The sequence below is a fragment of the Apteryx mantelli genome, chromosome 1, assembly GCF_036417845.1.
Source record: "Apteryx mantelli isolate bAptMan1 chromosome 1, bAptMan1.hap1, whole genome shotgun sequence".
Classification (NCBI taxonomy): Eukaryota; Metazoa; Chordata; class Aves; order Apterygiformes; family Apterygidae; genus Apteryx; species Apteryx mantelli.
In genome coordinates, this window is record NC_089978.1 from 44,798,034 (window position 1) to 44,815,597 (window position 17,564).

Consider the following 17,564-nt stretch of genomic DNA (forward strand, 5'->3'; position numbering starts at 1 on the left):
AACTGTTAAAATGCAGTGAGTTTGCTTGCCTTGCTATTTGACCGTGGCTATAACCATATTGATACTGAAATAAACCCTTGATGTCTGAATGTACAGCAGCAACTCATTAACAACAGTCAGCACCATATAAATAGTTTTCCAGTAATATTTTTCTTAATATGATTAGGAGTATTGTTATAACATCTTTAATGTTTTTCAGGATAAGCTGTTGCAAATAGAACTGGATAGCAAAGGTTTTACAGACCATTCCTTCCCCAACCCACCAATTCTTACTGAAATTTGAAGTTTTAGCTGTGGAATCCTGTGACTCAGATTATAAACATAACTAATACCATGAACTTATACTAAATTATTCCCCATAAAATAACTTTTTTTTTTTGTAAGGTACACACTTTACATAAATTAAATGATTACTCCATTTGTAGTATTATCAGAATTCTTAGTAAGTTAAAGGGTCTTTATAGAGTCAGTACATGTCAGTTAGATTACCTATGTGCTTATAATTAAGTCTGAATAATATTTTATTGTGCTGGGACTAATGACTTATACTGTGTGAAGTTCAAGCCTACGGCTTAGAGAGACTAAGCACCCTCAACATCCAGTTCATTCAATGGCACATGCAAACATTCTGCATCTCCCCAGCTTGGGACTGTAATGTATGCTAAGGTCTTTTATATTTTGAACATTTTGACTGGGTTACAAAAACTTCAATCACTTTATTCATATAAAGTCTTCTACTCATGGAATTTTTACTTATTGTCTTCCCCCTACTGAGTGCTTCAAAGTAATTCAAAGATTTTCCAAGTTAATGTTTAGCAATTAATTCAGAAGCTGATGAGATAAAAATGTGGAACAAAGCTCTAGCATCTCAACAGTCAAATTACACTTTCAAGATGAAAAATGGTCACTGGGGACTTGAGCAAATTTTCCTGAAAGGTTGACAGATTAAGTAGCTGCATTTAAGAGGTGTTTTCATTATTCAATTGAAACATCAGACTTTGGTTGCACAGCATGATATTGGGCTGCAGAAACTGGTAGTGTAAACTGAAAAGTCACATGCTAAATTTTTAAACATTATCTATATGTCAAAACACAAGCAGAAACATGTTCTTGAGGGAAAAAACAAACCATAATCAGTATCCACAACCTGATCAAGTAAGAGTAAAATTTTGAAGAATTTCCTATGCTTCAAGACCGAAGTACAATTACCTATTTAAGGAACAATATGACTTACTTTTCCTGTCTCAATATTTATTAGTGTAGAAAAGTAGTTGTTACAAGAAAGGCTAGAGGTATATCAGCCACACAGCTTATTAAATTAGCATGGTCCATTACAAAATTTTAACAACAAACATTAAAGTAAAATAACATACAGGGTCAAAGTACAATAAATTATAAAAGGTTATATATTCAAAAAACATTGCATTTCAATAAGGTTGCCATCACAATGTCAAATTAAACTTTATTTTATTTTATAAAAGGATAGATAAGACCATACACCGTAATTCTAATTTCAAAAAAATGTAGCAAGCTGATAAGTTGCTAGCTTTGGTTAGTTACCTTCCCTGCATATGAAAGTCTTGAAAACTAAAAGCATAAAGAACAGCCATTTAAAATGTTTGTTTGAAGAATGTATTGGCTTTAGTTCACTCATATTTTCCATTTTGCTGCTTTTGTTTATTTAAAAAGACACCAAACCTGTTTTTCACTTTAGTATCATATTATTCTGACAATAAATTAGGAAAATGAACTTCTCAGACATATGGCTTGCCAGATTGAAAACTTAAAGAAAGTGACAAGGTGACAAGCTAGTTAAAAATCAAGACTATCATTAAGAAGCAGAGAAGTCTTAAACCAAAAGAGACATGGATATTTGGGTTACTACTTAAATTAGCAGATTCATTTTAAAAAAATGGCATTGCAGTTTCGTACATTAGAATCAAAGCAACCCACTATAAATCTGATAAACCTAAAACACAAAATGAATGAGACTTTGCATTTTTGCTCTTTTTTCTTTCTTCAAATGTTTATTTTATAATATCCAACATTCATTTATAAAAAAAGCAGAGAATGCAAAGTCTCCAACTTTCATTGTTCACTAACTTTTCATGAATTCTACCTTCCTCTCCTCTCCAACTCTCCTGTGACTTATTATTTGGCAATTGTATTTTCTGAATGTTTTTCAAATGTTCTCTGGTTTTCCTTCTCTGCTTTTCAAACCTTCCATAATTCCCACACTGGCCCCTCTGCCATACATACATTTTGTTTTCTTCGCTTAAGTTTCACATTTCAAAAGAATAATTTGAAATTTGACACTGAAGACTTGCTAAATACAAGGGATATTATGCCTCTACTTATGGAAAGGAATATATGTGTATACATTTAATAAGCTTTACTTCCCTTAGAAGCAATGAAGCTTTCTTCATGCTCAGCAATGACTTTTATTTTGAAAAACCTGGTCACATTTGAATTAAGCCTGGAAGTACTTATGCCAACTACGAAAACAAATATGTGTTTTCATGGCTTCTCCAGATTTCATGATTGAGGGAAATTGAACTCCTGTCTTTTGTGACAAAAACATGTTGGAAATGGCATACCTCCTCAGTTCTGCAGGATCCTTAAACCCTAGTGGTGTGCTCATTAGCAGATCTTCCTTCTTCAATATAAAGAAATTTCCAAGCTCAAATAAATTACTTTTCTTGCCCTCCTGACATATTATGTGAAAGCACAAAGAAAGCTGATATTTTTCTTTTATGAACAACAGAGTATAACTCATATTTTTTTAACTTATAAAATATCAAGTCTGTCACTTATTAGAAATACCAAGGTAAGGTGACTACTTTTGAAAATGGATATTAAAGTATTTGTGGAGATTCAGTGAAGCAGACTGTTTTCATGGAAATATATTGATTTTCATTAAAATGCTATTGTGAAGACAACTGGGATAAAGATTGAATTTCTAATCAAAACTAATTGGTGGAGGAAAGCTGTAAAACATTTGCCAGGTATGATGCCATCACACAGAGTTATCCTAGGCTCCTTAAATGAGTACCCCAACCAAGGACCGTGGAAAATTGTTTTTTTTTTTTGTTTTTGGTTTGTTTTTTGAGGTATCAATTAATATTTAATTTCACCTATGTAATTAACTAGGAAGCAAAATTATTCCAAAAATAGATAAAACTTGACTCATTTCTTAAAATTACTACACATTTTATAGCATATGACATATCTATAAATCTACTTTTGCAAATTATTTGGAAAGGTTTGTCCTGTTCCCCAATCCCCTAGCCAATGCAGAATTTATTGCTACTTTGAGAATTTTATCTTAAAAGAAAAAAAAAAAAACCCTTCATGGTTCAGCATTATTATTTCTGGTCACCTCTAATTGTAATTCTCTATGGCAATATAGTCAGTAGAAAAAAACCAATCAGTTGGATTTTGACAACTCTCGGATGTAATAGTTAAGATGTGCAAGATGGGGTCAACAGGAATTTCTTGTGCTTAGTACCAAGGAAATGTTTTTGTAGATGCAAAGAACAAGAGGAAAGGTACATAATTTCAGTCATTATTATCATTTTTACTTTATTTTGGGGACATGTATACTAATATTGCTATTTGTAGTCTACTAAAAAAAAGTTTGTTTTGACGATTAAAGTTATAGAACTGGCTGTTCAGATAGTTAGCTATAATTCCTTATTCATTGAACTGACATATTATTAAAATATTCCTGTGCATTAGTGTTAAAAATCCAGAAGGAAACTCAGTTTTTCTAGAGACTGAAAAACATGTAGAAATAAATCATAATATTATTTAACTTTTCAAAAGCTTTTAGAGTTTCCTCAAACACTGTCAAAGATTTCTTTCCAGATTTTCTCCCCCACAGGTTCTTGTCGTATATCAGAGAGATTACTTGATTTTATGAAAATTTCACAGTTCATATGAGAAATGATTTAAGCGAATATTTAAGAAAAATGGCTAAGGAAAATTCATGGGTTTCACACGGCTCAAATTTTCAGGAAGAAAAATGATCTTTTTATTACAAAGCTGACACAACCACAGTTTAAAGTTTCATTCATTAATCCATTATTCTGCCTTTATATCAGAAACTTTTAAAACCAGTACATATTTTATATAGGTTTCAAAGAATGTTAAACTTCTTCAAGCAAACTATCACACAAAATTCCAGAGTAAAAGGAGTACCATTATTTCCCGTTCACGACAAAGTCATTTTGCAATGATACCTTGGAAGAGGAATTGCACAACCAAAACTTGAGCTGCACCACTTCCAACTCTTAAAGAAAGCACCCTGAAAAGCTTTAAAGAAAGGGCTTTGAAGAAGCACATGAAAGTTTTTAAAACAAGGATTTCCCCATCCTTTTTCAATGAGGGCTTCCCCTCAAATCCTTTGGGTAAGAAAAAAGGAAAAAGAAAAGGAGTTTGTACACAAATCTCCTCTTTGCCTGTACCTTAGGTTTGCTCTCATCACAGTGCATACAGTTCCTCTGGAGTCTGTGGGAAAAAAATACTGCTTTTTTCTTTTTTTGTCTTGGAGACTGTGCATCTGCTTCTTGCTCTTCTCAGCAAATTCTTACCCTTTCTTCCTGTCACAGGATCTTAGCTGCTGTTCCCCCACCACCACCCTGACCTTGATAATCTACCCTGCAGACACACCTCAGTGTAAGAACACAAAGCCCACAAAAATATCATGAATTATGAAGCTAGATTTTAGGATTATGTTTTCACTGGGTTGGAAGTTTAAGCATGTGCAGAAAAAATATTATAATTGCGTAATGAAGTAGATATGATTGTTTGTCATTCTTGAGAAGATAAGCATGACTATCGTGCATGCTTGCAAATGTAATTGTAGTTACATCAGAATTTGGGTTTATTCTACAGTCTGCCATTAAAAAAAAACCAAAAGAGCTTATTAATTACGACTGACTTCCTTTTGACCTACCATTTTGGGGGCAATTTTCTCATTACGCATAATTCAGATTTTAGGCCTGAGCATTAAATCCCGTCATACAATACACAATATATAATATACCTAATATCTTAGAAATGGGCACAGAATTAACTTTGTGATGGACTAGATAGTGTCAGCCACATATACTATGATAAGCAATTTCATGAACCCTAAAAATCTTTCAAGAAATGGTTTTAAAGAACCATGAGAACTTTTTAAAATCAAGGTTTTTCCTTATTACTTTTTCTTTCCTTTTCATTGCTCATTATATTGCCTCTCCTCAAAAAAATCAAGGTAATATTCCAGTCTAATGAAGAAAAAAATATTTGATAAACAGGTTGATTTTATTCTTACAGATATCATATCCTGTTCACTGTTTAATGCAGTACTGATACATTAATGCTATATTTTAAGGTGTAGAGACCAAGGTTTGCTTGTGGCTCCACTTTAGTTACCGGTTTGAGTTTGAGTTACCAACTGCAAACACTCTTGTTTGTTTAGCAGAGAAAAATTAGCAATTAATCTCATGCTAAGATATATCAGATAGATCCTGATCTGACAGATTATTTCTCTTCACTGATAACAGAAGAATTTTAAACTGACTATTTTGGTCTCAGAAGACTAGATTTTACTTGTCTAAAATTAGAGAAAATTAAAACCAGCCAAAGAAACAGCTCCATGAGTGTAAAATGGATACAAATACTTCAGCTGCAATGGTAAGTGAAACAGAGTTAAACCTATGAATTGCAATATGATATTAGTTATGCAAAAGAATAACTGTGTACTTTAAAAATAAAATAAGGCCGTAACTGCTAGACAAGCCAAGCAGATTCATTGAAACATGCTGTATTACTTCACTAATTATTTCAGTCTAGACCATAAGGGACCATTATTTCTCTAAAAAGATAGGTGATCTATTTTTTATGTAAGCTTAATTTCATGACTCAGATGTTTTGAATTTTGTCAAACTATGCAGAATTAAATGGCTACAGATATCATTTAGTTTCTGAATAAGTAACATATTTTTGCTTCATTGATTCTGATTAATTTTTAATATTAATGTCACACTAGCTCTGTCAGGTATAATTGGAGAAATTTAAAATATTGTCCTCATGTCTTCAACTTTCTGTCTTAGTCTGCTCAGCAGATGAATTGAAGGAGGGATAATGGTTGAGAAAAAAAATAGGTTCCCTTGATATCGTATTGCAGAACAATGACAATTACAAAGCTTCCCTAAAGCCAAACAAAAAGAAGCAGTGATTAAAATGAAGTATACTAAGGTCTTACAAATACTTTTTACTATTATCACCTGTATGTGAACATGCATCTAATTAAGTCAGATACTGTTCTAACTCAACAGCTAGTGCCTTCATCACGCTAAGCGAATTCTCATAACCTCACTGAAGTTCAGAGCTATTATCACTCCAATGGCTTCAAAGGGGCCACTTGTAAAATGAAGTACAAGAGTAATGGCAGAAGGATTTCCAGCTCAAAAGTGGCAAGATATCTGTAACTTAGAGAAGAAACAGAAGATTCACAAATCATAATTTCAATATTCTAAAATATTCTGCCTTACCATGGTGTAGTTGTGAGCCACCTTCATAAGCTCTGTGCATCCTTGTGCATCAGCAAATGCTCGTATTCCCAAACAGTTGGATGGGTGCAAAAGCTTCATTAGAAAATGGCAGCAAACTTCTACTACTTGTGGGAGCTGGAGGAGGCAGGCAGCTGCCAGAAGATTTTCAATGGTGTCTTCTTTCAATTCCAGGCAGCCTAAAAAACAGGTTGATACACAAACAAAGGTGTTTACTTGGTATTTACAAAACATGCGATATCAGAAGAACTTTTATAAATAATGATAGCTCTATATAAATAATTCTATGGGAAGAAAACAGAGAGAAAGATGATTAGTCTCTCTGAGTGGCCACCTCAATGGCACAAATCTCGAAGTACTAGTAACTTTTGTTTTGAAAGCACTATGAATTCAGATATATAAGACGGATATGAGAGAGACTGTGTCGAAAGAAAGAGGAGACTTGAGAGCATCAGTTTTGTTTTTATAATGAGACTAAAATCTGAATAAGTATCTGGATATCAACTAGGTTGTGCTTTTTTTCATGCCAAAATTGTGTAAGGAAAACCATTATCTTCAGTGGTACAGAGCAAAACTCACAGACATTTACCTGCTGCAAAGACCCAAAACACTGGCTAACGTAGTATCACTAAAAACATACAACTAGCTTCCAAATGGAGCTTAAAACCATCAGACTTCATGAAGTTTGTCCATAATGTGACTTTGGGATGAATTTCACTTAAATAATACATGACAAACCTCTCATAATATATACTTCTTCTGAAAGACTTTATAATAGGTCAAAGAGCATATATGGAACTATAATATTTATCTTCCAATAATTAATACTTATATTATACTTAATTTTGCAGTTTTACAGGTCATTATCCTTACCTTGGAGACTAATATACTTTTTAAATAAAAGATAAAATAAAATAAAATAAAATAAAATAAATCACCCCTTTTAGTGAGGAGTGTCGTTCCTTGTCATCATACCCTCCTCCAAAAAAAACAGTTATTTTTTAACCCATTTTTTTCATGATTCTTACATCAATAACTTAGATTATAAATTAGAGATCACAAAGATGGCATGGAAGACAGGAAAAAGGAATAGGAAATGAAAATGTGCAAGAACAATATAGATTGTAGGAAACTAATACTTTGATTTTATTTTGCTGTGCCTGGCAAAATCATTTCAAAATATAAGAGGATTAAGTGTATATTGATCTTTCTGTCCAAAGTTATGTAGTTCAGCTGTTAGATAAACTCATGCTTTTCCCCATACACATTTTGTTTGCTGTCATATAAAGAGAAATCTAGAAATCTTAATAGTTCCATCACATGGCATTGAGCAGTTCTAAAGTCCTCTGCTTCACAACAGAATGACATTGAAAAGAAAAGCTACTTTATTTTGCAATACCAAGACCAAAATACAATAACCATAAGACCAAAAGCAATATCTGACCTTTTCTCCTTCTTTCCTTTTATTTTATCTGGCATTTTTAGTATAAGGTGGAAACTAGGAAGTTAAACTTTAGTAGACTTAGTTAAAATACACCCACTGACTTACAAGCGTATGAAAAAATATGAAATAGGAAAGCCAACATTTGCATTAAGTGCACAAAACTAAAACTTTTGAACTATGATTCCAAACACAAATAGCCACTTCCTACAAAGGAAAACAGATAATCTTACAAATATGACTTCAAATTAAATTTATATTTGTTGGAGGATCATTCTAGGTCAAAGGATATCTCACAGGAGGCATTAAGGAAGTATTTGGCAGCTTTCCCAAGCTGTTCACAATTTTTTCTTAACAAAATGCCAATTCCCTGAAGTTGAAACATTTGCTTACATTATATCCATCAAACATACAGAAATGAGTTTTTGCCTTTTTAGATGGAAAAAGAGCTTAGAACTTGATGTTTCATAATCCAAAGGAAGGTACTAACTATAATACTGAAAATCTATTTCTTCCATGGAAAAAGGAGAAAAGACCTATCTTTTACTCCAGTGTAAAGTAAATTATCAAAAGTTATCATGAAATGGAACAGTTTTGCAGACAAGGCCACTGATTATAGCCATCATGTTTAAATATCCAATCACATACCTATATTTAAAGTAGTCAATACAGGCAAAGATTTATACTAGAACATTAATATTGTTTCTGTTTACATATAATTCAATCTTTGTAAAAAAACCTATGTATTTTTTATTATCACTTAATATATTATTTATATTTCTAAGGATTGAAGATTAGTGTTTGTTGTAACAATTACCTCAGAACAACAGTTCTACATATCTCACACTTCAGTACTTTGTAAACTGTCAAGGAGTACAGCATTATTTGTATTCCTTGACTAGGTGGCTTTAACACAAAAGAGCTACCATTGAACCTACCTATAGTATTAAATCAGAATTCTCATGCAAGCACATCTGTATATGCCAGTGTCTGTAGTACTTTAATGCAAGAATTTCTGGGAAGAGCATTTTGCACAGATGAGTTTTTGCAGACAACATATTTTGCAAATATGGATCAAATCAAGACACAGCATAATTTCAGTGCTTATTCTCTGCGTATTTTTACGCATCTATTACTGTCACATTGATTTCCCTTTATGTCATTCTGACATTTGCTTATCGTTTCTTTTCACCACACATTTATGCAGTATGGTCAGAACGCACTGTCAGCAGTTGATTGTCGGCTGAATCGTATATTTTACAATGACACTCCCGGCTTTGCTGCAGCATCGCAGGTAATCACTGGCCCAACACACTACTCATTAAATAGAATATAGGTCCACTGTGTTGAGTGAAAGCTATCAAAAGATAGCTCTTTTCAGGTCAAAACCTATCCTCCTAGTACCAAATGGAAGTCAAAATAAAAATGTGCAAAACAGCTGTGAAAAGTAGATTGACTGAGAAATGTGCTGATGGAAACAAAATTAGAAAACCAGTGTTTCAGATCTCCTTTTCTCATACACTATTTATCTATCAATAAAGAGGTCAAAGAAGCCTCTGGCCTTTGAAGCTGGTCAAGACAACAATCTTCTGAGACTGACAGAAGGATTGAAAGAATCCTTGCCCTTTATGAAGAAAGGTAATGTCCCAGCTCAGCTTTTTATCACTAAATGTAACCTTAGGAGAAGAACCTAAAGGCAACAGTTGAAGCTACTTCAATCTATTTACATTAAAATTGAAGATATTTTCTGTTAGCTACAGGGAAAGCTTAGGTATTACATGGATTAAAATTACTGTAAGACAATGAAAATGATTATCTATTTTATAAATTACGTATTTCCTTATACAACCAACATGACCATTCTGAAGGAGGTCCTTTGGATTTTAATGGAAGTGTGTGAAAAAATTCCTGCCTTACAGATTAGACTATGTAACTATGAAACATATAGTGGCTTTTGGGATATCCGGGGATATGAATACACTGTAGCTTGACTAATTTTTAACTGAATTCATAAACACCAGCTTGCTGCTTAATATATGTAGGATAAGAGCCAGAAAATTACATTCACCTAGAACTAAAGAGAAGTTTATTGCTTCTCTTCTTTCTTTAAGTGCTGTTTTATCCTGCTTTTTTCTTTCTTTCTTTTTTTTCTCCTTTTCCTCCCATAAACATCACAGAAAGCAAGATAGGGCTCTCCAGGATCCTGGTTTTACAAAGCATTAACTTCAATGGCAAGTAAGTACCTAATCCACTTAAATGCTTTTAAGTCTTATTTATCTTCATTTTTAAACATCATGACATCCTCACAAGTTTGGCCACAAGTGCTGCATTGACTTTTATAGAATGGTGCTTTTGATATTATTACGTTCCTAGGATATAAATTGTTTTAGCATGGTCAGAGTCAGGAAAAAAAAAACCTGTTAAAATGCTCAGTATATATGTGAACTCTTCAGGCAGTTTCATACTGAGAATTAGAAGATCTAAGCATCTAATCAAAAATGTTTAAGAGGCCATCCAAAGGGATATTAATATTTAGTTACTGCTTCCTCAAATCACATCCCCCTCCAATTTTTATGCAATAAAGAACTTGCACAAGTACTCCAGCCTAAGCAAAACAAATTAACCAAAGCTTAAAATCTCATTTTGTGTTACATTAGTTAGGATAAAAAAAAAGATAAAAAACAATCAAAATAACTTTACTGGATTCTAATTGTTATTCTAAAGTATAGTTCTTTCTATTTGTGACAAATTTTATGTGCATTGATTATGCAGAAATTAAAATGCCTATCTTTAGGATGTAGCCTTATAATGAATACATAAATTTTATTACCTTATTATGAGACTTGAAGCACAAATACTATATAAAAGTTCCCTGGTCTCTTTATTCTTTTGCTAATTCTCCTTCCAAGTTAAAGGGACAAACTTTTTTTTTTACTTTATCTTTTACTTATATTCTTTATTCTTTTCTTTATGCCATGCTTTTACAATTAATTTCATGTATAGGGAATCATTGCATCTTTGAATGTCTTCACAAGAAATTAACAGGATCAGTGCTTGAGCCATGGACTCAGCCTCCCACTGTCACTGACCAGTAGGTAGGAATATGTGTACGGTGAACCACTCAGTAAGCCCTGATCACTTGCTCTGTGCATAAGCAACAAATGTGAATGTGTAGTCAATAACACGTGGTCATACTATTTTACCACATGTGCTCAGTACAATCTTTCTCTCTTCTGGTAGATAATTACTGTGCACGTTCATCCATTCAAACCCAGACCCTTCAACATCCTTAAGATAGCTGTGAGTAAGGGTGCACCTGTGAAGTCATGGGAAGTGTTGAAGAATTGGAAAAAAAGGGTAAATGACCTCCTTTTAGCCAGGTGTTTATCTTTTAACTTTCCCATTTGATGTGTCTTGATCAGTTATGTTGCAGTTTCACAGAGTTTCTGAACAGTATTCTTTCAATAGGCTGACCATAATGTGGGGTTGTAGTAACACAATTTTTCTGTTAGGTCTTCATTTTCAAAATAAAGACAGTAAATGGTATCCAGATAATATTTATTTGGAATTTGAACAGTAGATGAATTGCTTACAATTCTGGTTTCACTGCAAGAAGAAAAGAAGAAACCTTTTTTTTTTTGGAAACTAGAAGCTCAAGAGACTAGAAAAAGCTTATGAGAAAAAAAGATGCTTTGTTTTATATTGCTATAATGGCTTCTTTTTCGTATTGCTTATCACTAATCTTACCAAACCTTAGGTATCTGCCAGGCAGTCGTCTATATCTGAGCTTATCATCTTAGGTTTCCTTTTATAGTTCATGGAGGGAAATAGGAGATTTTAGAGCAGTATTCATCTGCCGTGTTTTAGTTACTGCTTTAGGACTCTTAGGAACCATTCCCTAAGAGTGATTATTTCTGGCTATTTACTCTAAATGGAGCACCTTCATTTAACTTGTTGAGACACTGTATATATTTATATTTTGCGATATGAATTTGGTCCATCTGCTCTCAAACATATAGTATTGTAATGAAGTATGTTTGGGTATCAGGTAATGCAGTGTCTGGAAATGCTTTACAGTCTGTAACACCCTTTTGGGTATAATTTTGATTATCATCATCTCTGTTATTGTCAACTCCTGGCAAAGATATCATATATAGTAAGCAGCTTTTATGACATCTGTGAAGAGCAGCCAATGAAGAATGCATTAAAAAAGATTTTCTGTCACAGAACATGCTTTAGCCTCCAGCTGTTTTCTGAAGTGAATGTTAAGGTTTTGATTTTGACCAATGCCTTAAAAGATAAACTGCCTAAGCCTACATGGGTTAGGAACTCCTTACTGTATAATCTCCTACACTTTTCATAAAGGTGAAGTTGTTTTCAGAAGGGAAAAAACTATAGACAGTATATTCCCTATACAGAGGCTTCTTGAGATCAAACTCTCCTCCTTTCTCTATTAACTGTTTGTAGGTAGGTTCAAGTTAGGAAGGCAGGCACTCTCTGTTTTACGTGGAGTTCATTAGTGGCTGCCAGAGTAATTTGTGTTTATTTCTTACAATCTTGGATCAGCAAAAAATTCTGAGTAGTAAAAGTAAAAAGTATCAGCAAAAATTCAGCAAGGTTTTTTTTTTTTAACAGAAAATATTCAAATAAACAAATAGATACATATATATTACCCCCAAAATAAATAGATTCCCACACAGATAGCACAATTTAATTTCAGGGGAAAAAATAGGAAATGTTTGATCTTTGTAGTATCAAACTATTCATTTTTACAATTATCAATCCAAACCAAAAACAAACACAAATGAGCCAACAAACAAAGCATGATGTGCCCACTTGATGCCCACAGATGTGCCTACTTGATGGTGCTGATGAATCATTTGAATTTTTGGCAGCCATTTTGGTATCAGCCATCCTCCTATAAAAGAATTGTTAACCCATATCACTTAACCAAGAAAATCATTTTTTCTGGGGGGGGGGGGGGGGGGGGAGGGAATCCTGCCCTGTACAACTCACTCTTTCATCATCTTCAACTCCAAACTAAACTGAGTCATCTGATCAGAACAGATGACTGTTCTGTTCTGTTTCTGTTCATATCACACCTCTTTTTCAGTCCTGGTGCATCAAATTCACCTCTTGAGAAGGGCAGCTTATTTTAATCCCTCGTTTTTCACACAGAAGAATTTAAGTGATCTTCTAATTAATTTTAGTTTACATTTCTATGAAATAGTCTTTCCAAAATAAAAATATTTAAAATTAAAATCAGGAAAGCATTCAACATAAATATATCATCTTGGACTACTTGATTACATTGCCAGCTATGATACTAGTTTTTGAGCTTCTCAATACCAGACATGACTTGAAAAACTATGGAAATTCATCATTTCAAATCTTCATTTCTATATGAACTTTATATTGCGTAAATATTATGTGTAAGAACACTTCTTTCATAAATGATTCTATAGCTGTAAAAATACATAGTTTGACAAAAACAATAATGTGCCCATCATAGGAATATGAGAATTCTGATAAATAAAACATCTTCACTCTTAAAAAAAAGAAAAGTAACATTATTTAAACCCTCATATTGCTACATCTTTGTTTGTGTAAGCTACCTAAACTGGCCTGATCACGTGCTCTTTGGAGTGTACTGCCAAAATCCAGTCTACTTCAATGGTGCAGAAAATTACAACATTGCGGAGTGATAAGCAAATCCTATTAACAAATTAAAATCCCCCCTGAGTGGGAACCTTCTTGCAAATGTCTCCCTAAAGATCAGAGAATCATCATTAGCCAAAACATACCATGATATACGATAGTATCTTTCCATCTCTTGGTCTGAGAAAAAAAAGCTTCTGTTGTTTAAGTGAAACATCTGGACCATGTGTTTTTTTAAAGAAATGTTTCTGCCTGCTTAGAAATATCAGCTTTTTAGAGACAGACATTAAACTGCTGTTCTCTGCTTATGAAACAACTGCTGTTCATGTGTCTTAGTTCACCTTAGGAGTTTGAACTTTGTCACATATGCCTATAAGATATACATACAAATAATAGGGGTATAAACAAAAAATTTCAGCTAGTGAGTCTAATCTTCCTAAAATCTCCTTATAAACAGGGAATATGTTACTTCTCTGAAACACATCTACAGACTTTTTTTTTCTTTCCTATTGTCTATAAAAAAGTAAGCTATGAATTTCATTGTTAGGATTATTTGCTAAAGATTACTACTTTGTATCTGTGTATATAATCAATGCATTAATGATTACTTCACCAACAATTCAACTATTAGGCAGTCATTATATTTTGAAATCTTAATCTTACTTTTATATGTAAAGAGAGGAGTTCAAACTCACAGGTTAAAACAAAGAAAAATCCCAAGATAAAAGGTACCTTGAAAATGCAGAAGTATAAAAAGCATTAATTAACTAAATTTCCAAAGCACAAATCTTTTCCTCATACAATAAATAGAGTGGGAGATGACAAGAACTATTCCCAAAAGTTCTTTTCAGATATAAAGCCTTAGTTTCCCTTAATTCTTTTTACAGTCAATAGAGGCTCTTTTAGAGGGATATTGAGAACAGTATCTATACTATTAAATAATTTGATTCCTAGCTTTGCTTCCAGACTGTAGACCCTGGTCATCATGCTGCATACATGCAAATTCTGAAGGAATTTACTTTTGAAAATAATAATAATAATAATAATAATAATAATAAAAGCTCTTACACACACACACACACACACACCAACACACACACACAGACACACACAAAGGTCTTGTTCCAAGACAAAAAACAGATACAGTTCAGAACATTTTATTCCAAGGATTACTTCCTATAGGTGGTATTACCAAGATTGCACCATCTTGGGCCTCCAGAACTATTCCATATGACCCACCTTGGACAAGTCCTTCTGCTACAATCAAGACCACACAATGCACATCCTTAATGGTATTGTATATTTAAAAAAAACAAAACAAAACAAAAAAACCCCAACCAACCAAACAAAAAAACCTTTATCTCATTGAGATATAAGCTTTCAATTACACTGAACACAATCAAGCCCTGCGCTCTGCAAAAAAGGAAAAAATGTCTCAAGGACAAAGGGTTTCAGTCTGCAGGTTTGAAGACAGCAGTATTTTATTCTCCATATGTCTGAAGCTGGTTCAAAAGCAGGAATACTCACCTCTGCCAGAATAAGCTTCTCAGCTTCTCAGGCTAAGGTTTGGCAGCTTGTGCTACGGTAATCCTGTAGCACTGAGCAGTTCAAGTTCGCATTTAAAGAACAAAAGGTTTGCATACATGGAGGCATCATTTGCCAACAGAAGATTTTTGCTCACGAGCCCACAATAGAGACTAATAAAACCTGGATTCCTTTGCTGGGAGAATTGACTACACTAGTATTCTGCTCTGTGGGTGTGCTTCAGCAGTCATCATATGATGGGCACCATTAGGGAAAAGAAAGGGGATACAAGTATGTTTTAGGATCCAGGGACAGGAGCAGAGAAACACATGAAAGGTGGGGACCTCTTTCATTAGTTGCCATCACGATTTTTGTGAAATTTCTGCTTTCTTTTGGAACCGTGGGTTCACAGCCAGCTGGCTGAGCTCAGCAGAGTGGATATGGGCATACATCACTGCAGGAACTGCAGACAGAAGCACATTAAAGAGGTAGCCCATGTTGCAGTAGCTTTGTTGATGACATCTGAAGCTGTCTAGACAACAGCACGGCATGCATCAGGCGAAAGCAAAGTGAGATGGCGCTCCACTTAAAGGAACTGTCTCATTTCCAGGTGGGTGCCGTATTAACATGCAGTGCTGGTTTATTGCCTCTTTGGTATTGGAAAACTTTCAACACAGCAAGGAATTGCTCGCAAAACAACAGTCTTCTCACAGTGCACTCAATCTATCTGTTTTCTTTCAGATGCTTCCCTGAATCTGCCTGGAATTATTCTTTCTGACTTCACAGCAGTAGCAGATTGTGCCACAGTAAAAGGACACACAGTCATTAGCTACCTCCCCATAATACAGTCATCTAGATCACTTTGAATACTCCAAAATTTATGGGTTTCCAGTCTGGAGCTCTCTTCCAAACAATTTTTTAGTCCTATAGTTATACAAGAGGAGACTTGGGAAGACACTTTGAACTGTACACATGGGAAGTATAGCTGGTAATTCCATCCAGAAATATTCCTTGGTAGTGGACTAAGGCTTTATTGACAAATAAGTAAGATCTTCATGAAGACCACAATGTGGAACTGTGAATCTTGTCAAGTGCTTCAGCACAACTAGAAAATTTACAGTGAACAAAGGTACATATGACTTTGAATGTCATGACAAGCAAGGCTTCTGTGGATAATTGCAACTCTTTCTTTATTGGCAGTGATTGCTGAAAATGAGTTGATGGCAAGTACCAGCTCCCTGAAGAGAAACTCACAGGTGAACTTCCATATCCAGAAGTTCTGTTCATTCTAGATCTACCATAATCTGATACCACTTGTGACCAGACTTCTGCACTCTTCATTATGCAAAGGCTAACAAAGGCAACAGTCTTCCGGGTCAATCCAATTATCTTAACTGTTTTTTTTTCTTTTTTTTCTTTTGATGTCTCATCCTTCTGTCAGTGTTCCTGGAAAAATTGATCTCCCCATCTGAAGTGAATGGCAATCCACAAGGGCTCATTCTGAGAAAGTGCAAAGTCAACCAGCAAACACAGGGGAGTGCAAATGTAGTGTGACAGAAGCAGGTAATATTATAAAGAGTGTTAGATAGAAGTAGTCCATGCTCACAGAGGCTTCTGATATGATCCCACGAAAGGAACAACTGAGCTTCTCATGCATGACATAAGGGCTCAGCCTGCCACACAGGCAGAGGCAAAACCTTTCAGGATATGTACAATATCAGAGTCACTCCAGTTATCAATGTGGTGAGAGTGATCTTCAGGGGAGTAGCCTGAAAAATTGTAAACAAGCTACTCTGACCTAAGAGACGGAGACTGTTTCTTTGAGCTGATGCCTTTAATATACATGAGGTCCTGTGCTAATCCTAAATTAAACTTGTCTAGGACTGTCCTCTAGAACTGAGGCCAGCTGGATTGGAATGGCCTGTGGTATACTCTAAACTCTGCAATCCTCCAAAATATGATGGCCACATTCAAACTGCTGGTTGAAGAATGATCCTGTGGCTGTGAAAATCCTGGGCACAGATCAAAACTATGCTAAAGATCATTTATTAATTTATATAGAACTGAATTTCAGTGATCAAAAAAATCATGCCCAAACCAAAAGCAAAACAAAAAACACCCCCAAAAACCCTAAACCTCCAAAACCTCCCTGGAAGTGTTTAATTAACGAGGCATCTGTTCTGAAGGAACCTAAGGGTCCTTGTCCTTAAAGGTATTTTCTTTCTTGCTTTATCACTTTGGTCTACATTACAGGTTTTACTAGATATAACACTGACAGAGAGGACATTTAACAGGCCTTTAATCAAAAAATCCAAAGATTAAAACCAAATTAAGAGTCATGCAGTAGGGCTTAATGCTCTTCCATATATGATTCATGGTCT

At 34.2% G+C, this 17,564-nt stretch overlaps 1 protein-coding gene across 1 annotated transcript in view; it reads right to left on the bottom strand.

Moving 5' to 3' along the window:
* KLHL1 (kelch like family member 1) overlaps nucleotides 1-17,564 on the bottom strand; it is a 262,591-nt gene that overhangs the window by 141,491 nt on the left and 103,536 nt on the right. The window contains exon 5 of the mRNA XM_067289682.1: nucleotides 6,543-6,739. Coding sequence (XP_067145783.1) covers nucleotides 6,543-6,739 — 197 coding nt within the window. The remainder of the gene's footprint in view (nucleotides 1-6,542; nucleotides 6,740-17,564) is intronic.